This window comes from Rhinatrema bivittatum, chromosome 2 (assembly GCF_901001135.1).
Source record: "Rhinatrema bivittatum chromosome 2, aRhiBiv1.1, whole genome shotgun sequence".
In the NCBI taxonomy this organism is placed as follows: Eukaryota; Metazoa; Chordata; class Amphibia; order Gymnophiona; family Rhinatrematidae; genus Rhinatrema; species Rhinatrema bivittatum.
Genome location: NC_042616.1, coordinates 51322279 through 51343146, shown reverse-complemented (window position 1 = coordinate 51343146; position 20868 = coordinate 51322279). Strand labels below are relative to the sequence as shown.

The 20868-nt window shown below is 43.9% G+C and overlaps 1 protein-coding gene across 1 annotated transcript; it reads left to right on the top strand.

Moving 5' to 3' along the window:
• Positions 1-724: 724 nt before the first annotated feature.
• LOC115086019 (GTPase IMAP family member 7-like) lies at positions 725-9757 on the top strand. The gene is made up of 3 exons (XM_029592600.1): positions 725-791; positions 7977-8097; positions 8565-9757. The coding sequence occupies exons 2-3, from the start codon at positions 7998-8000 to the stop codon at positions 9503-9505; spliced, it is 1041 nt and encodes a 346-aa protein (XP_029448460.1). The 5' UTR covers positions 725-791; positions 7977-7997; the 3' UTR covers positions 9506-9757.
• Positions 9758-20868: the final 11111 nt, after the last annotated feature.

Sequence of the window (20868 nt, the reverse complement as noted above, 5' to 3'; positions counted from 1 at the left end):
AAATGGGTAGTTCTGTTGGAGCACCTGCCCAAACTCCAACAATGTGATCAGGACGTAGTGAGCTTGGTTGAAGGCTGTGCCCAGGCCCCAGATGGATGGCACAGTGAGTGCTCACCATTCCCCCAGTGAAATTATAAGAAGGCAGGGGATAGCTTTACCAGGCGAGGCTGCCCAGGTGCCAGGAATGGCATATTATTGGCAAGGTGTGGGTGGGGAGGCCCTGAATGATGCCCCCAATTTGAGCCCACATTATGGGTGCGCTGTTGGCTAGTTGTGCGGGGGAGGGGAACGACACCCTTTGGAGCAAAATTGCTAGCCATTCTTGCTCTTTATGTCTGCTTTGATCCAAGTTTGTAGTATAAATGTGGAAACTGTTAATATTATTCTTAAACATATTTCGCAAGGTCAAGTTCACCTGCGCTCCCACAAAATTAGGACAATTTTAAGGGCTTTATTATACCGAGAACAAAGCTGTGCAGCACAGCCCATGAAAGCAAAGAAAGGTTTAATGTTGACTGTAACTTTTACAATTAGCAGTGAAAATATTATTTTGGTTTTTCAGTGCCTTCTGACATGAAAACAGGGTAAAGGTTTTATGTTCTCCGGTGTGTGTGTGTGTGTGTACAGTGCGGCAGGAATAAGACGGAGTAAAGAGCAGAACGGGAGAGGCCAAGAACTTCCTCCATCCTATTTTTAAACACTAAGGTTTCACTTTCTGTCTGATTCATGCTCGAGCAACAGCAGCAGCAGTGTTTCCATGAGGTTGTGCACCTTCCCCGTCCTATGTTAAGGTAAGATTTCAGATTTTGTGTTAATTAATGTAAACATCCTATTCATTAAAAATCTTGTAAGATCTTCCAAGGTTCTTGGTTTTTCATGGTTATGGATAAAAGCAGGCAGAACTGCTGTTTCCTTTTCATTTGCAGGATGTTATAGACATGTATGTAAAGGCGGAAACTGAGGGACTTGAGGCATATTCGTGAGTGAAAAAACAAAACCCAAATAAAAATTTCATGAAAAAGTAGTATAATGTATTTATTTATTTTATTTATTTAAAGAATTTTTATATACCGGGGCACGTAAAATAACATCACCTCGGTTCACAGTGTAACATAACATAGCAACAAGCTTTACAATGATTATAAATAATCATTGTAAAGCTTGTATAACATAACATATAAGTAAAGCAGTATAACATGACATAGTAACAAGCTTTACAATAGGTTACAGGCTGGAAGATATTAATCTATAAGGGAAGGTAGGGTTGGTATGTGGGATAACATCATGTTTTTGATAAATCGACTACTCAAAGAAGTCTGATTATTAACTATATACAAGTGAGGATGGAATCAAAGATTAACTAATAACATGGGAAAAAGAATATAAACAGTAAAAGGTTGGGGGAAGGAAGGGGGTGGCAGAGAGGTGGGGGTGGGCTGTAGGGAATGGGGGAGTAGGAAGAGGGGGGATGAGAAGGAGGGTAGATGTGGTAAGAATATTAGTATGTTTCAATCAGGCAGGGGGTATGTAAAAAATGTAAAATAATAATAATAATAATGTAAAATAAAAAAAAAATAATAATAATAATGTAAAAAAACCTCAAAGTAAACCGTCTCTTATTTTAAAGAAGCAAATATGCTGGCTTTTCTGTAGGCATCTTTACAACATGGAGTTAGCAAAAGGATCCGAGGAGGAACATATTCGACCGCTGGGGGGTTAGTTTGTAGGCCCTTGGGTGTTTGTGTCCTGGGGCCGCCAAAGATAATCTGCTGCCTGAGGCCAGGGATCAGATGGGGCTTCCCCCACCCAACCAGGGCACAGCACAGGTCAAGTCACCAAGAGGGGAGTCTCTTTGTAGTCTGACCCTTTCAGTGATTTGAGATGCTGAGGAAGGGAAAAAGCAGTTCCCAGAGGAGTGGCTGAGTGTTGGTGATGATGTTTCTAGGAAGCTGGCAACCCTGCCTCACTCCTAGGCACCCTAAGACCTGCCTCCTGTTAGGGTTGGGGACCCAGCTTGGCTGGGGAACTCCCATGGGAACAGTCCAGGACGCCAGGGGCAGGCTGGACTAGGGTATCTTCTGCCTCTACCAGCCACCTTCCCTGCAGGTTGACCCTTGGGTTCTGGTGGCCGGCAGGAATTGAACAAGGGGTCACGATTTGAGGCTCCAGGGAGGAAGATTCAGAACCAATGTCAGGAAGTATTTCTTCACGGAGAGGGTGGTGGATGCCTGGAATGCCCTTCCGGAGGAAGTGGAAAGACCAGAACTGTGAAAGACTTCAAAGGGGCGTGGGATAAACACTGCGGATCCATAAAGTCAAGAGGCCGCCAATGAAGAGTGGGTGACTCGCCAGAATGATGGCTATTGACACAATACCCTTATTAAATAAACATACACATGCTTACTGTGACTCCTACATCGCTCTAAGCTTCAACAACAAGAGGTAATGGAAAAAAGGATTTGCACTCACAAAGAGGGGAGTAGCTGGCTTGTTACGGCGGTTACTACCCCAAACCAAATATGCCTGATACTTCACTTTCAATGCATATACAGCATAGCTCTCTGCTTCAATGACAGGGGAGAAGAATAACTGACAGGGGAGAAGAATAACTGATACTTCACACATCCAGCAGAGCTCTCTGCTACAACGGCAAGGGAGAAGAAAAAGGGTTCGCACTCAAAAAGCGGGGAGTAGCTGGCTTGTTACGGCGGTTACTACCCCAAACCAAATGTGCCTGATACTTCACTTTCCATGCATATCCAGCATGGTTCTCTGCTTCATCGGCATGGGAGAAAGACTGATACATCACGCATTTCCAGCATAGCTCTCTGCTTCAACGGCAGGGGAAAAAAAAAAAAACAAAAAACAAAAAACTGATGCTTCACGCATATCCTGCATAGCTTCAACGACAGGGGTGAAGAAAAAAAGGATTTGCAATCACAAAGCGAGGAGTTGCTGGCTTGTTACGGCGGTTACTACCCCAAACCAAATGTGCCTGATACTTCACTTTCAATGCATATCCAGCATGGCTCTCTGCTTCAACGGCAGGGGAGAAGAAAAAAAAAACCAACAAGGGCTGTACAACATAGTCTGGGTAGAGCAAGTGAGCATGGGTGTAGCTTGCTTATCGCGGCAGTTACTGCCCCTACTACCCCTGACTAGTCAAGCTAGATGTTTCACTTGGATGCAGCTCCATCACTGCTCTCTACATTGGTGGTGGGGGTGGAAGGGGAATAGAACAAGGAGCTAAGAGAAACAGATAAGGATGAGAGAAGAGATGTGTGGGGCTTGCTGGGCAGACTGGATGGGCCATTCGGTCTTCTTCTGCCGTCATTTCTATGTTTCTATGTTTCTATGTAAAGCTGGACTGGAATCTGGAGGGGAGACAGAAGACAGGCAGGCTGATGCCGGACAGGACTGGAGGCTACAGGGCAGGAGGCAGATGTCTGGTGGGTTTGAAGCTGAGGCAGGAAGCAAGGTCTGGGATGGAACACTGGAACAAGACAGGAGTTAATGATACTGGTAAGCTTGAGACAGGGGGCCTGGGAGCCAGGGAGCAAGGCTTGAAAGAGGAGGCTTAGGGAAGCCAGGGAGAAATGGGATAGTCCTGGGGGAATTCTGCGCTACCGCATGTCCCGCAAAGATGGAAGGCCCCCGTGTGCTGAGATCAGAGTGTGCTCCGCTCACGGCTTAGAATGAAGGCCCCGGTGAGAGAGAATGTGTGTGTGGGAGAGGGGAGAGGGGAGGGTGAGAGAGAACATGGGAGGTAAGAGGGGGGGGGGGGAGTGTGGGTTTCAGAGAGAGGGAGCCTATATGAGGGGAGTGGGTGCGGGGGAGGGGAGGTAAGTAATAAATTTTTTCTGAATTAATTTAAAATATAACTACTTAAAGAGTGTCATGTAGATTGTGTATAAAAATTATAAAACAATTTCCCAAACTCCAATAAAATACTTCAAACTAGAAAACACATTGCATCGGCCCAAAGAAAACACCTCACACAGAGGGCCACCATTCACCCATCTCCCATTACTCCTGGGGGAATTCTGCGCACAAAAACTTAAGATTCTGCAGACTTTATATTGGGCAAAATAACACAATTTACATGATAGTCTTTAAGTAGTTATATTTTAAATTAATACAGAAAAAGTTATTACTTAAAGATACAGAATTTTAAATATTTTGAGCAAATTTCCCTAGAAATTCACTGTAAGAGTGTCCCTTCCACTCGCTGTCCCTACTCCCCTGGCCACTTTGCCCTCTCAGGCCCCAACTCCTCCACCTGCCAGTATCTCTCCCCTCCAACTCTAGGCTCAACCCCTTCCACTCTATCGCTAGTCTCAGAGTTTGACCCCGTTCTCAGTACTGCCCCTCACACAGCCTCCCTCTGTCCCTCCCTCTCTCACACACATGCTCCCCCTCTAACACACATATGCACACCCTCATACAAGGTCCCTCACTCTCTCACATACACACAATCCCTTTTTCATACACACGAGCTCCCAATCTCTCACACACATATACACTCCTTCACAATCTCCTCATATAGGCTCCCTCTCTCTGAAACTCATACTTAAGCATCCCACCCCCGCTCACTTACTTCCCATGCTCTCTCTCACCCTCCCCTCCCCCCTCTCACTCACACACTCACTTACTTACACACACACACACACTCACACACACTCACACACACATTTTCTTTCACTGGGGCCTTCCTTCTTCGTCGCAAGCAGAGCGCATCCTGCAGCACATGCGGGCCTTCATCTTTGTGCGCTCCGTTCGTGGCATGCCGTGGTCTCCTCTGCTATTTTCTGCACATAATTTGGCATTTCTGTGCAAAAAATGGCAATTCTGCGCAGGGGGATTTGGAAGTGGCCACTGAGGGTTTTGATGTAACAGTATAGCTTATTACCTCTTGCCAGTACCACTCTACAAATGATTGAGTTTCTATGTGTCACACACATAATCAAATCAACAGACTGAGTGTGTTTCCATGCTTAGCAAGCATTGTCAAGCAGAATTAACAGCTTGCCAGTAGCACAAACTCTGCTGGCTGACTGTCCCTTATAATATTAGTCCTGGGGGAATTCTGCGCTTCTGCGGAGAGCAGAATTTGCGCAGAATGTGTGTGCCACGGGATGTGCTCTGTTCGCGGCGAAGATAAAGGCCCCGGTGAGAGAGGGGAGGGTGTGAGAGAGCAGGAGGGTGTGAGAGAGAGCATGGGAGGTAAGAGAGCGAGGGGAGATGCTTGAGTGTGGGTTTCAGAGAGAAGGAGCCTATATGAGCGAAGGGTGTGAGAGAGAGCATGGGGGGTAAGAGAGGGGGGATGCTTGAGTGTGGGTTTCAGAGAGACGGCACCTATATGAAGAGATTGTGAAGGAGTGCGTATGTGTGTGGGGGGATTGGGAACTCGTGTGTATGAAAACGGGATTGTGCATATGTGAGGGTACCTAACCTGTGTGAGGGGATTGTGTATATGTGAGACAGAGCCTGTGTGAAGGGGTGCATGAGAGAGAGACATAGGTAGCCTGTGTGAGAGAGAAAGGGAGCTTGTGTGGGTGTGTATGCGAGAGAGAGGGACCCTATATGAGGGGATGTGTGTGTGCGTGCGAGAGAGTGAAGGAGCCTGTATGAGGGTGTGTGTATGTGTACTAGAGAGAGGGAGCATGTGTGTGAGAGAGGGAGGGACAGAGGAAGCCTGTGTGAGGGGCAGTACTGAGAATGGGGGTCAAACTCTGGGACTGGTGATAGAGTGGAAAGGGTTGAGCCTAGAGCTGGAGGGGAGAAATACTGCAAGTGGAGGAGTTGGGAGTGGGACCTGAGAGGGCAAAGTAGTCAGGGGAGTAGGGAGAGCAAGTGGAGGAGACACTCTTACAGTGAATTTCTAGGGAAATTCTGCTCAAAATTTTTAAAATTCTGCATCTTTATGTAATAACTTTTCTGTATTAATTAAAAATGTAATTTCTTAAAGACTGTCATGTAAATTGTGTTATTTTGATCAATATAAAGTTTGCAGAATTTTAAGTTTTTTTGCGCAGAATTCCCCCAGGAGTATAATATGTATAAAAATGTCTCATACACACATGTGTACTGTTGACTGACTCCTTTTGGATAGACAGAAAAACTCAGAAAGAAAAGAAACTGGCAAGGCTTCTATTCTCTTTACTGCAATCTCTCGGCAGTCTGCAGATAAGTGATTGGGAAGAGTCAGACAGAGACAAAAAAACATTGTTGTTCACTGTTTCTCTGTCTCCACTGCCCTGCCACAGTGAACAGACAGAATATAGCGCCTCTGTCTCTCTAGCACTGCAGCAGTGTAGATAATAAAAAGCCCTTTCCTAAAGTTCTTCTTTCTCCTTTTCAAGAACTTTTGTAAACTCTTTCTTTCTTTCAGGGCTTCTGAAAAAACAACTTTTCCCTGTGAAATCCAACAGAGAAAATGGAATTTATTTGCACAAGCTCATACCTTTCAGTGGGAAAGTTTCAGTGTCACTTGATCCAGGTGCCAGAAATAAGCTAATTAAAAAAAAATTACTTCTCCATCCTGTCTACTTGCCTACTTCTCCCACCTCAGCTCCAGCCAGACTGTTTCTTACTTTCATTGCTTGGTTGCTATAGTTACCTTCAGGAGAAAACCACCAGACTCCTTGCTGCAGGTTTACATGGGCCATAGACTTGAATGGGAAACATAAACAAACAAAACAAACATTTTCATTTATCTTTGTGGACAACTCCATTTGTTTTAGGGGGCCACGAATGAAATAAAAATCCTCTCAGTTGTTGCATTTTACCCACTCATTTCAAACAAACATACATTCCTTTAAATCGTTCATGGGAAGAACATTTTCAAAAGAAAGAATGCTCTAGAATAAAGGATCACAGTAGGAGGCGCCAGCGCCAAGGGGTTAGATTCGCAAGCAACATCAGCAATATTTCAGGAAAAGGATGATAATGTGTGGAATGGCCTCCAACAAACTTGCTGGAGACAAAACCTCTAATGGATTCCAAGAAAGTCCGAATGGATACAGAGGATCTCCTAATAGTGAAGTGGTGAAGGAATCTATTGGAGTCTATGGCTTTGCACCAGGACTGAATTTGAGGAGACTATATTTATTTATTTATTTATTTAACGCTTTTCTATACCGATCTTCATGGTTGGAAGACCATATCAGACCGGTTTACATCGAACAGGGTAATAGTAACAAAAAACAGTAAAATAGTAAATAATAGTAAAAAACCGGAAGAATAAAGTTACATTTAACAAGGTTGGTAAACTTGGAGCTATATACTGTTGGAAGGAAAAGGCATAGGAACGCAGTAAACCAGAAGTGTAAACAATATGATAGATGGGCCTAGTGGTCATATTCTATGCTTTTATGTGCTGTGCGAGAGCAAATTGAGAGAGAAGCTATTTCATAAGAGCAGTTGTGTACATGGCTGCTAGAATCGCAGACCCCCCAGGGTAGATTGCCCCATTCCTCAAAATGCAGTTTCTATATCATAACATGAACTCATATTTGGCAGGCTATGTCTTGCCTTGCATTACTGCTTGCATGTATCTGTTAGATTTTTTTTGTCCTGGCAGTTTCTTCCTGCTGCTTTGGGCTTTCAACTCAATCAAAATTGGACTTTGTTGGGCTATGACATCAGGAGCTTATATTCACAACCTATCCAGGGCCTTTTTTTTGCTCTGCTTGTACATCCTTCTCCTTAGTCAGCTCTGCCAAATTATCCTCAGTTAGGAGTCACAGACCATGGATCTCTCCAGAATCTGGTTAATGTGGACCTTACATCTGATCTTTTGATGTTATCATTAAGTGATAGCATCCCCAACCCTATCTGACTTGGGGAGCAGAAAGCTAACCTGGGAATCAAACTCAGGTCTTTCAGATGGAAGTGCACAGCATTTACCACTGTGGCACAGGGAAAGCTCTATGTACCTCTTAGATTTAATATTGTCTGAATTATATATGTTTTAGGTCTGGGACACTCTGAGAACAATGACCTCATTGAATGAGAAGACCACTGAAATTCCAGTTCTTGTCCATCCTTTCCAGCAGGAAATGCCTCATGACTGTCGCACAGACACTCTTATTCCAGGTAAATGTTTTGGCAACTCCTTTGGGGAGGCCTTCACACTATTCAACCATTTATATCACTATAAGAGGGCCAGCAAATAACTCGAGGTGAGGTTCTGGTGGTGGTTTAGGATTTTGGGGCCAGTTTGAGATGCAGAGTGAGACGTATGAACAACACAGTACACCTCAGTGAAGATTTGTCTGTGCTGTTCGTACGTCTCACTCTGCATGTCAAACTGGCCACCAAAACCTCACCTCAAGTTATTATCTGGCCCTTCTATAGTGATATGGACAGTAGAGTGGCTCTTCCTTGTTTCGCTCTGTTCCCTTGTTCCCTGTTTGTTGTCATAAATTAGTCCTTTCCTTTAGAAATTTTAAGGCTTTATAACACCTTTGAGTATTGGCTCCATAAATTGGTAATAATAAATAAAAATAAATTGGGACAGTATATCATGGTAAACTCTAACTTCTTTCTTTTGTTCCCAATAGATAGCAGGGTTGATGGCCAATTCATTGATAGAGAAGAACTGAGAATAGTTCTCGTGGGTAAGACCAGAGCTGGGAAAAGTGCAACAGGGAACACAATCCTGGGGGAAAGGAGATTTGCAAGTAAGGCTGGAGCCAGCGCAGTCACAGAGACATGCAACCAAGAAAGCTGTACCTGGAATGGAAGAAAAGTTGTAGTCGTTGACACTCCTGGACTCTTTGATAAAAATGTTCCCATTCAAGTGAGTGCGAAAGAGATCATTCGATGCATTGGAATGTCCTCCCCCGGCCCCCACATCATCGTTCTGGTGCTGCAGCTGGGTCGTTACACTCCAGAAGAAATGCACACCATGGAGAAAATCCAAGCCATCTTTGGAGAAGAAGCAACCAGGTACATGTTTGTGTTGTTCACCAGAAAAGACGATTTAGAGGAGCAGTCAATACATGAGTATGTAGCAAATTCGGGAGACCAGGACCTGGAGAAGCTGATTCAGACGTGTGGAAATCGATTCTGTGCTTTTAACAACAAAGCGTCAGGAGAGGAGCGGGAGGCACAGGTCTCGGAGCTGATTGCAATCATTGACAAAATGGTAGAGGAAAATGGAGGCACATGTTACACCAAGGAGATGTACGCTCGCGCTGAAGAGAGCATCACCAAACAGGATGAGGAGCTGACCAGAGAGCTAGAGCAAAGAGTCAGCGCAGAATTAGAACGTGTACAAAACAAGGCTGCGAAAGAGGAAGCTCAGCTGAGTAATTCACCAACAGTGACAGGATCAAAGAGTGACAGGAAAAGCAATCTATTAGACATTAACAAGCAGCCTGAGGAAGAAAAAAGCAGTGATAGGACATATTATTATTATTATGTGACAGCAGGAATTGCAGGAATTTTGGGAATACTTACCGGTATCCTTTTAATAGTGAAATTCAGTAATTTGCGCTAGAGCTATGATGTGCAATAACTGCAGTATATTGCGCAATATAGCCCCATCGCGGCGATTTTCATGCAGAAATTAGGACAGATTGCTTCCCTTATTATAATGAGCTCCTTTGCATGGCATTTGCATGCATTAATTTTGTAAATTTATGCAAAGCAGCTTATGCATAGGAAATCATATGTAAATAAAATAACGTGGCTGACCTGGAAATTTGTCAACTGCATTATTTTATCTATACCTTTCCTAAAATCATTAATTTACTAGGGATGTGAATCGTTTTTTGATGATTTAAAATATCGTCCGATATATTTTAAATCGTCAAAAATCGTTAGAGCCGCGATACAATAACAATTCCCCCGATTTATCGTCAAAAAATCGTAAATCAGGGGAAGGGGAGGGGAAGGGGGAGGGCGGGAAAACCGGCACACTAAAACAACCCTAAAACCCACCCCGACCCTTTAAAATAAATCCCCCACCCTCCCGAACCCCCCCAAAATGCCTTAATTTACCTGGGGTCCAGAGGAAGGGTCCCGGTGTGATCTTTTACTCTCGGACCTCCGGGTGCGTTGTAGAAATGGCGCCGGCGCTACCTTTGCCTTGTCATATGACAGGTCAAAGGTAGCGCCGGCGCCATTTTGTTTTTTGTCCCCCGACGTCAGGAGCGTAGGAGATCGCTCCCGGACCCCCGCTGGACCCCCAGGGACTTTTGGCCAGCTTGGGGGGGGCCTCCTGACCCCCACAAGACTTGCCAAAAGTCCAGCGGGGGTCCGGGAACGACTTCCTGCACGCGAATCGTTTTTCCGTACGGAAAATGGCGCCGGCCATACATTTTCCGTACGGAAAAACGATTCGCGGTAGGAGATCGCTCCCGGACCCCCGCTGGACCCCAGGGACTTTTGGCCAGCTTGGGGGGGCCTTCTGACCCCCACAAGACTTGCCAAAAGTCCAGCGGGGGTCCGGAACAACCTCCTGCAGTCAAATTGTGTTGCCTTACGGCAACACCGGGACCCTTCCTCTGGACCCCAGGTAATTTAAGGCATTTTGGGGGGGTTCAGGAGGGTGGGGGATTTATTTTAAAGGGTCGGGGTGGGTTTTAGGGTTGTTTTAGTGTGCCAGTTTTCCCGCCCTCCCCCTTCCCTCGATTTATGATTTTTTGACGATAAATCGGGGGAATTGTTATTGTATCGCGGCTCTAACGATTTTTGACGATTTAAAATATATCGGACAATATTTTAAATCGTCAAAAAACGATTCACATCCCTATAAATTACTACTGCCAGTACAATTTCAACAAATAACAATTTTGTAAGTTAACAAATTACATATTACAGTGTTCCCTGATTTGAATCATGTGCACTGAAGAATTTCTTTGAAAATAATCTTTCAGAGAAATTTTACAAAATAATCATTACTTTCTCCATTGCCAGCTTCTCTTTCTAAGAAGATATGAAGTAACCTGCCTCAGGCTTAATATAATACGTAATTATCAATCAAAAATTTTGACATTTGATCTTTATTTTCTCTCTGAGATCTTCGTGGTATTTCAAATTCGTCTCTCTCGAAACTCATATTATCTTCTTCATCACTTAAATAGTATTCATTATTAATAGAACTATCCTCTATTTCCTTTCCAATCTCTGTCTCTCCTACTAATAAAAATAAGATATCTCTATTCTCTGAATTTTCTGTTTCTTGCTCAATTTCTAAAGGACTATCTTCTTCTAAGTCTGGTACTGAAGTTTGTAATAACTTTATATGATCTCGATGGACTATCTTTGAGATACCTTGTTTCTCAGATTTGATTTTTACTGAATTTTCTTTATGGCTTACGTTCTCTACAACATAGATATTTCTTTCCCACAAATCTTCAATCTTACTTTTCCTCATAAATCCTCTTTTTCTTAACAGAACTCGATCTCCAATATGAATTAGTTGCTCTCTAACTCATAGAAACATAGAAATGACGGCAGAAGAAGACCAAACGGCCCATCCAGTCTGCCCAGCAAGCTATGTACTTTTTTTTTTTTCCACATACTTGTTACTCTTGGCTTTTAGTACCTTTTAGTTCTATTTCCCTAACACCCCCACCATTAATGCAGAGAGCATTGCTGGAACTGCATCCAAGTGAATATCTAGCTTAATTAGGGGTAGTAACCGCCGCAATAGCAAGCTACACCCTTGCCTCTGTCCACCCAGACTATGCAATTCGGACCTTGTTGGCTGTTGTCCATATACAGATCCTCTTTTCTACATTCCCCTGCCGTTGTATCAGAGAGCTATGCGTTGAAAGAAAAGTGATAGACTTTCTCCCCTGCCATTGAAGCAGAGTACTATGCTGGATATGTATTGAAAGCAAAGTATCGGCTTATTTGGTTTTGGGGAAGTAACCGCCATAACAAGCAAGCTACATCTCGCTTTTTTGTGAATGCAAAACCTTTTTTTCTTTTTTTTCTTCCACATTTCCTCTTGCTGTTGAAGCCCAGAGCAACGCTGGAGTCTCACCAAGCGTGTGCATGTACATCGAACAAGGGCATTATCTCCAGGTAGTAGCCCTCATTCTCGCGAGCCACATTAACAATCAACAAATAATGAACAAGCCTAATAATTGGCAATACCTATAGCCTATGTCCTAACCGGTAAATTTACATACTCTTACCCATCCCTCTGTTTTTTGTTTTTTTTGGAGACGGCAGCCCTCCATCCTTCCGCTCCGTGAAGGTGGTATACCATTAGCATCCCGCTCCGTGAATGCCACTCCATCCTTCCGCTCCGTGAAGGTGGTATACCATTAGCATCCCGCTCCGTGAATGCCACTCCATCCTTCCGCTCCGTGAAGGTGGTATACCATTAGCATCCCGCTCCGTGAATGCCACTCCATCCTTCCGCTCCGTGAAGGTGGTATACCATTAGCATCCCGCTCCGTGAATGCCACTCCATCCTTCCGCTCCGTGAAGGTGGTATACCATTGGCATCCCGCTCCGTGAATGCCACTCCAGCCTTCCGCTCCGTGAAGGTGGTATACCATTGGCATCCCGCTCCGTGAATGCCACTCCATCCTTCCGCTCCGTGAAGGTGGTATACCATTAGCATCCCGCTCCGTGAATGCCCCTCCATCCTTCCGCTCCGTGAAGGTGGTATACCATTAGCATCCCGCTCCGTGAATGCCACTCCATCCTTCCGCTCCGTGAAGGTGGTATACCATTAGCATCCCGCTCCGTGAATGCCACTCCATCCTTCCGCTCCGTGAAGGTGGTATACCATTGGCATCCCGCTCCGTGAATGCCACTCCATCCTTCCGCTCCGTGAAGGTGGTATACCATTAGCATCCCGCTCCGTGAATGCCACTCCAGCCTTCCGCTCCGTGAAGGTGGAACACCGACCACTGGCATCCTGCTCCGTGAATGCCTCTGTGGCTACTGCCGCTCCGCGCAGTGTTCTGCCACCTCCTCCCAGGTTATAGCTGCTTATGCCAGGCCTTCATTGGGCCACCCCCCATGCTTAGCATATATCCATCCCCACGCTTTCCCCTTATGCAAAGTCCTTGGTTCTCCGCTCCTCCCCTTCCCCCGACACCAAAACTTCCCTCCTATGCAGCGACAAATCTCCTTATGCACCGGTGAGGACCCTGCGTCCGCTGCTTTTCATGGCTGTGACAACTCTCCCCCCCCCCCCCCCCCCCCCCCCCACAACAAGTCCTATAATTTGAGCTTCAAGGGCTTCAAGTCCTATAATTTGGGCTTCAAGGGCTTCAAGTCCTATAATTTGAGCTTCAAGGGCTTCAAGTCCTATAATTTGGGCTTCAAGGGCTTCAAGTCCTATAATTTGGGCTCTACGGTCATATTTTTTTTTTTTTTTCTCCTTTATCTTTTGGTCATCAATGTTACAACGTTATTGTTAAATTTTGAACTTATGTACTCTGTTCCAAGTTTCATAACCTTGTTCTATGTAATGCCTTTTGGCAATTTTCATGTTCTGTTTCAATGTAAACCGATGTGATCTTTATTTCATATAGGAACACCGGTATATAAAAATCTAAAAATAAATAAATAAATAAATAGCATTTCTTTCTCGAACAACCTTTTCGGAAATGTACTTGAGCTGCGGTCTCCCAAGCTTTCTTTAACGTTCTATGATGCTCTTTTACCCATTCATCTTTTCTTTGCAATGATTTTAATATTTTGGGTGTTAAATATAATTCATCTTCTTCCTCAGTTTTAGACTGTGAGGTGATAATAGCTTCTACTGTAGCTGGTAACTTTTCTTCTGGCCAAAATCTTTTTTTTATTTCCAAACTATCCATAATTAACAGATTTTGTTTTATCCATTATAGTATCTGTTTGTTCTTCTGCCGGGTGCCCAAACAAAAGTATGCACGCGTGTACTTTCTTAAAATCTGCCCCTAAATATTTAAAAGTAGCTAATTAATAGAACATTGAATGATTAAAAATATATAACTGTTTTTTTGTTTTAATTTTCCAATCAAAATATTTCAAAATAGCAGATGCATCAAATAACACTCAAAAATTAAAACTAAGACTAAAATAAAATCTCTTGCTCTTCATACCTGGGAACTTTAAATTCCAGTCACCCTGAGATTGCCATGGATTAATCAGGCAATGGAGTTATGCACAAACTTTCTCCTCTCTCTTATATATACACACTTTCTAACATATATGTTCATTCTTACACAAACTCCCTTATATTTTCTCTCATATACATGCTGACTGGCTCACAAACTCTGGCCCACACACATGCTCGCTATTCTAAATAGTCCTTTTGCTTGCATAAATGCTCATTGGCATGCTTGTTGTCTCTCACTCACATACATGTTCACTGGCTTACTCACTCTTGCTCACACACATGCTCTGGAAAACACAGAGCCTGATTATTATGCATTGCACCAATGGAAAAACAGGAACATCATTCCTCATAAAACATTAAGCAATAAAGTCAAGAAATATAAAACATTCATAATATTAAAACCATACTATAAAAAAGAATAAATATGTCAAGCAGGCAACATCCATCAAACATCCAGTAATTAAAATAATTTTTTTGTAATGTATCAAACAGCAGACATGAAATACCCCAAAATTAAAATTAATAGGATTAAAAATTCCCAGCTCTCCAGACCTGGGATCTTTAGATTTCCAGTCACCCACAGATTGTTATGGATTGGGGGAGGGAGCCTCACAATCATTACTTCTCACTCCCTCCCCAACACACACCCATGCTGTCACACATACAGGCTCTTTCTATCACTCACATATACCCTGTCACATACACAGGTTTTTTCACTCTCTCACACACACAACCACACAGTCTCAGGCTTTCACAGACCCATAAAGACACTCTCACTCTCATACATATGCAGTCTCATACATACACAGGCTCTCTTGCATACACACACATGCAGGCTGCCTCTCATACACACACACACCTGCAGTCTCCCTCTCAAACACACAAGCATACACCCATATAGTTTTCAGGCAGTGCTGTTCCTCAGTGCTGGAAGGGAGGTGGAAGAAGGCCACTGCTACCCGTGGCTCTTACAAGATTGGAGGGAGGGGAGGGCCTCAACTGTGGCCGTGCAGGCCTCTCTCCGGGCCACAGAATGATGGACACTCTCTTCGGCCTGTGGAAGGATGGGCTTTGCTGCGGCCATGGAGGAACCTCTCGTCGGGCTGTTGAAGGATGGTCTCTGCCGAGGCCGTGCAGGACCTCTCGTCGGGCCTTGGCAGGATGGGCTGTGCCATGGTCGTACAGGCCACTGTTTGGGCCGCGGCAGGATGGGCTTTGCCACAACTCTTCAGGTTTCTCTTCGGGGCAGGAAAAACCACGATTGGAGCCACCAGCCCAATCCCCCGCTAGGCCAATCCTTCCTTGCTTCCCAACCATTCTCCAATTTCTCTTAATATTTCTGTCTTTTAAAGACCATATGGCTGTACTTTGATGCTTGGTGTATCCTCGATTTCACTTCTAACTCTCCCTCCCTCATTCTGGGTGCCTATCTAACTGCTCTATGACCTCCTTGCACCTTCTGTACATCTTTGGGCCTCCACTCTCTCCACCCACTGCACTGACCACACCCTTGATTGTACTCTGTTTCCTCTTGCTTTTTCATCTCTGTATTCCTCCCTGTGCTCAAAACCTATTGTCTTTTAAAAGTACATGCCATTATTTCCCTCCCTCCCGTGCTTCCTCCTCTTTCTCCTTTCACTGCTTTAAAACTGTTTAACTCTTCAGACCAATAGTACAATGGGAAATAAGTCCACACGAATGCTCCTGTAACAGTGTATGAGCTTCAGTTTCGTTGACCCTCCCGACGCAGCCTTCACGGCGAAACACGGTGTCCGTGTCAGGGAATATTTTGTCAGGTTAATTGTTAAATGACTATGTACTTGAGATTCAGGAGTTCTTTGGAATAAATATGAAAAACTGCAAGAAAGTGTAAGGACTTACATTTGTTTCTGCACTCTCTTACCATAGCTCTCCAGCTTCATCTGCTCCCTGAACTCCCCCTAACCCCATCTCTCCAGCCTCTCTCACTTCTGCTGATCCCAGTCTTCCTTCTTTTCAATCACTTTACCTCTCTCTGTTAGTATTATTTTCACTCCATCAACCCACAACAATAACTTTATCCCCAAATTCACTTCTGCTTAAGACTTCCTTTACTACTGGTTTCTTTGCATCCTTTTATTGATTTACCTGCAAAGAAGTGACACAAAAGGTGGAATATTATAAAAAGTGTCACAACCTACAACAATGCCAGTTTTCTTCAGTATTTATATGGCTACTAGAATTCTCATCTTTTTAAAACTCTGCTTTCAGTCTCAATAAATGATATGAGTAATGATTTGATCCATAAATTATTAAATAACAATATATCCCCATGGAGCTCTGCCATGCTGAGATTTTATGATCCCCTGCGGGCCCTAAGATCGACACGTCACAGGTTGCTTGAGGTTCCATCATCACAATCTGCTCGTATCTCAGGGACCCAAGAGAGGGCTTTTTCAGTTGCAGGACCTGTCTTGTAGAACTCTCTGCTGGATAATCTGAGAAGGATTACTTGCACTCAGACATTTAAGTGACAGCTGAAGGTGTATTTTTATAGGCAAACCTTCAAACTCCAGATCTAGGGTAACCTTGCTACTCTGTTGGTTGCGTTACTTTTCTTTGTTATTGGTATGTGGTTTATGTGTACGTTGGTATGGCCAAATTGCAGGTTTTTATATTTTTTAGATTATGCATGTTTCTTATGTATCCCTTTCTGAACATTGGATAGAGTTGGAATAAATCTTTTTAAATAAATGAATAAGATAGTATTTCACCTCCCTGACTCACAAAGGCTTCCATAGGGAACCACTCCCAAGCTCCTAGCTTTAGATGACTATCTGACCTCCTACCATCGGTTGTAATGCACGACCTGCAAAATTTCAAAAACCCTGTCTGTCTGGTGTGCTGTCATCTGTGTCGGTGTGATCCGTCTGCCATGGCTTTCTCTGTGTTTGGGTTGTGGTGTGTTTTTTCTGATTGGATGTAGCATGTCTGTGTGTCTCTCTGTGTCTAAGCATGGTATGTCTGTCCTCTGTCTGAGTGTGGGGTGTCTGTGTTTCTCTTTGGTTGTAGGGTATCTATTTCTCTCTGTTTCTGAGTGTGGATTGTCTGCCCCTCTGTATGTGTGGGTCTGTGCTCTTGTTTCTTTCAGCAACTCGGTGCCCAGTGTTGCACAGAGATTATTGATCATAACCCGAAGGTGCTATATAGTATAATTTTCAATTATCCATGTAGTAATCTTCCCCCAGGATGGGCCAAAGAACCTGATTGAGCTATTAGTATATATGCATAGTGGGAACAGATTAAGGCATGGGGAAAGAAAATATTGATTTATGTTTGCATTAGCCTTGCTATTATACTTGGAATTGCTATTTTGATATGTATTGTAAAAGCTATTATGACTCTTGTACTTACCCTTCCTCTGTGCAAGGTAGAGGAGTATATGAATGACTATATTTAGTGATTGCTTTGTTCCAAGATCTGGCGGGTGGAGTGTGGAAAAAAGATTTAAGGATTGATTTGGTTTACATGAAGAATTTTGTAATGTGATAGAAATTAGTGGAACAAAGATAATCACTAATATTGATAGCGTAATTGCTTGACATAAAGCTTATAAGTTCTGAGAATAAATATGCCATTTTTCTTAGCTTGCTTGTAACAAGAAACAAGTCATGAGATCAGATATATTAATGAGCACCTTCTCATGAGGCTAACAGTGCAGCTATGAAAAACAGGACAGGAGCAACTTAGCCACACCCAACTGTTGCTGATATGATTGGACAGACAGTTGAGGCCTTAGCAGATGACAAGAACATATGGGAGTGGCTCAGAGAAGAAATTGGGACATAGGTCAGAAGAATTAACTTAAAAATACTGACTTCAAACAGACTCATAATCAGAGAAAGAACAGATCTGAAGAAAAGCTTGTTGGATATTAAAGTGTCTGCTGAATTGTTCTTGATTTCCCAATGCTGTCTGTTTCTGGTTTTCTGAAATATATAAGACTTACACTGGAAACTGTGAGGGGAAGTATCTTTGATTTTATTCTTATTGCAAAATCTAATCTTGTATGCTTTTGTTGCTTATTCTGAGACTTATAAATAAAAACGTCTGTGCTTATAAATAAGTGTGTTGTGTATTCTGTGACATAATAACCACATAATAATAACAGTCCACATTTTACAGGTCCATTCACAAAGTTTGTTCATGGCTCCTTCAGTGGTTAAAGCAGTGCTGAGAGAAGGTCTCTTTTTTAGCCCATCCAGACCTAGGATCTGCAGCAGAGAGGAGGAGAGTGACAGAGCTGGGGAAGGGGTGGAGGAGGATGAATGGAAGAAGGAGAGGGCGAGAAGACTTCACAGAAGGGAGAAAGAGGAAGAAAATAAGAGGGTGAGAACAGAGGAGAATGAAAGCTGAAGCTGAGAGGACTGTAAGAAGAGTGAAGGAAGAGTAGATTATTCAAAGGTGGGGGAAGGAAAGGGGCATGGAGGAAGAGCATAAGAGTTTTTGTGAGAATTCATTCCCCAGGGAAGAAATGCATGCAAATACACAATTACAATATCTGGAGGTATTGTAATTATGCAGTATAAAGAGAAGAGGAGCTAGGATGACAGAAATGTAGAGTAGTGATATAGGAGTCTATGGAGGCAGTAACATTTGAAGGAATAGGGGATAGTGCAAAAGTATTGGGTAGTGGTGGTTTGAAGGGCATTCTGGCATTGTTAGAAGAGGGGAAGGGGTCAGCAGCGCTGAAGGCAGTATCTGAATGGGGAGGTGAGTGTGGTGTCATTGGTGGTGGAGCTGCAGCATCTGGGGGCAGGGTGGAAAGGGACGAGAGAGGAAAGATGTTGCACTATAGCCAGAGTGCAATGGGAAACAGTTGGAGAGTATGAGAGGGGAAGGGAGGAGGAATGAAAAGGTGAGAGCAGGGAAAATAAGGCAATGAGAGCTAGAGGGGTCAGGGATGAGAATGGATCAGACTAGGGAATAGATGAAAAAGAGATGGAAATGAGAAACTGAGGAAGTAGTGTGAGAGAGGGAGGGGATGAGCTGAGAAGGGGATTGAGAATGGGTAGGCAAGAGGTGAAAAGAGGGAGACTGAGGAAAGGACAATGGGGCTAAGAGAAGGAGAGGTAAGATGGGGAGGGATTAAAAAAGGGTGAAAAACAATAAAAGATACAGAAAGGTGATGATGAAGGAATGCTGAAGATATAGGGATGGTACAACATGAGAGAGGCTGATTGGATGGGAAGGGAATCCTTAGAAGGGAATATTTGGGAGGGGATGATTGGAGAGAGAGACTTAGAATGGGGATGATTGGGTGGGGTTAGCTGGTGACAGAGCCAGAAAGAAGATAACTGTTTGGGAGAGGAGGACTGGGAGCCATATAGCAGGAAATTGGCCAGGGAAAGGAGTCAATGACATGGAGATCCAGGGCTAAGAGGGAACAATGGAGGTGAATTGTTGTGACCTAAAGAATTGAAGAGTGGGAAGGTGAAGGAGGAGAAACCAAACTATGAGTGGATAGGTAGAGAAGAGAGAAATGGAGAAAAGTGAGATGAAAAGGGAAAGATTAGAGTCAGAGATTGATGCGGAAGAGGAAGTGAAGAAGAAAGGAAAAGAAAGAAGAAACAGAAAATGCTAAGGAGACCCTGAAAAAGATATTAGGAAAAGACCAACAAGAGGAAAGTGGAAAAGAGAGATTGGGATCAACATAATTAGAACAAATAAAATGACTCAACAAAAGTAGGAAAAATAAAACATTCAGTTTAGTGATTGGAATATGCTAGCTCTGGGAATGATTATCTCCTCTATTTTTGAATATTGCTCAATACAGGAGGAAATGCATTTCTATTTTTCTTCATCTGTTGTTGCATTGCATGAAAAGTCTGGCTTCTTAGGGTTTCCAATTTAGTTTTTGACTGTATATGGCTGTTTCTAATTTGTGATCACTTATCCTGTACTTGGTGTTATGTTTGGCAGTCTACGGACATCCCTGCAAGCCACCGCACTCACCTCGACACTACCAGCGCCCAGGCCCCTCTTCTGCAGCAGACGCCGCCATCCTTCCCTCATGTGGCGGGACACCACCAGAACCCGCCTCCAGCTCCTTGCATAGGCGTGCACACACCTATCTTGATCTTTAAAGGGCCCGCATCAGGAAAATGACACAGTGCCCAGGATGATCTCATCTTCTTCAGCCCTATAAAATGGTCCAGCAGACATTCCTACCTTGCCTCAGCAACAAGTCCTCCTACCTAGTGTAGTGCATGTTGCTATTCGTCCAGCCTTTTCTTGTTCTTCCAGCCTGCCCTGCTTTGTCCAGGCTTGCCTCTTCTATCCAGCCTACCCTGCCTCATCCAGCCTTGCCTTGTCTCTCCAGCCTATCCTGCCTCATCCTTGTCTTCTCTCTAGATTGACCACTGGAACTGACCTCTCGCCTGGACACTGGCTACTCTGGATTGCCATCTTCCTCTGAGCCCCTTGCTTGGACATTGACCTTGTTTGCTTGCTGCCTGTCTCTGACCCTTGCCTGGCCCTGGACTACAATCTATCCCATTCTCTGAGAGACCAACACCTAAGTTCTGCCGGCCCCCGGAACCCAAGGGCTCAACCTGTGGGGAAAGGAGTTGGTAAAGGTGAAGCTCTAAAGCAGTCTCCCAACAGAGAACTTCCATCAGCTGTTGGTGAGAGCCTACGGTGCTCGCCCCATAGGCTGCATCAACCTCACCACAGCAGCAAGGGTCCACTTCGCCCACACTTGGTGAGGATGTATCTGTATTTTGCTTCTATGACCAAGGAAAGATATT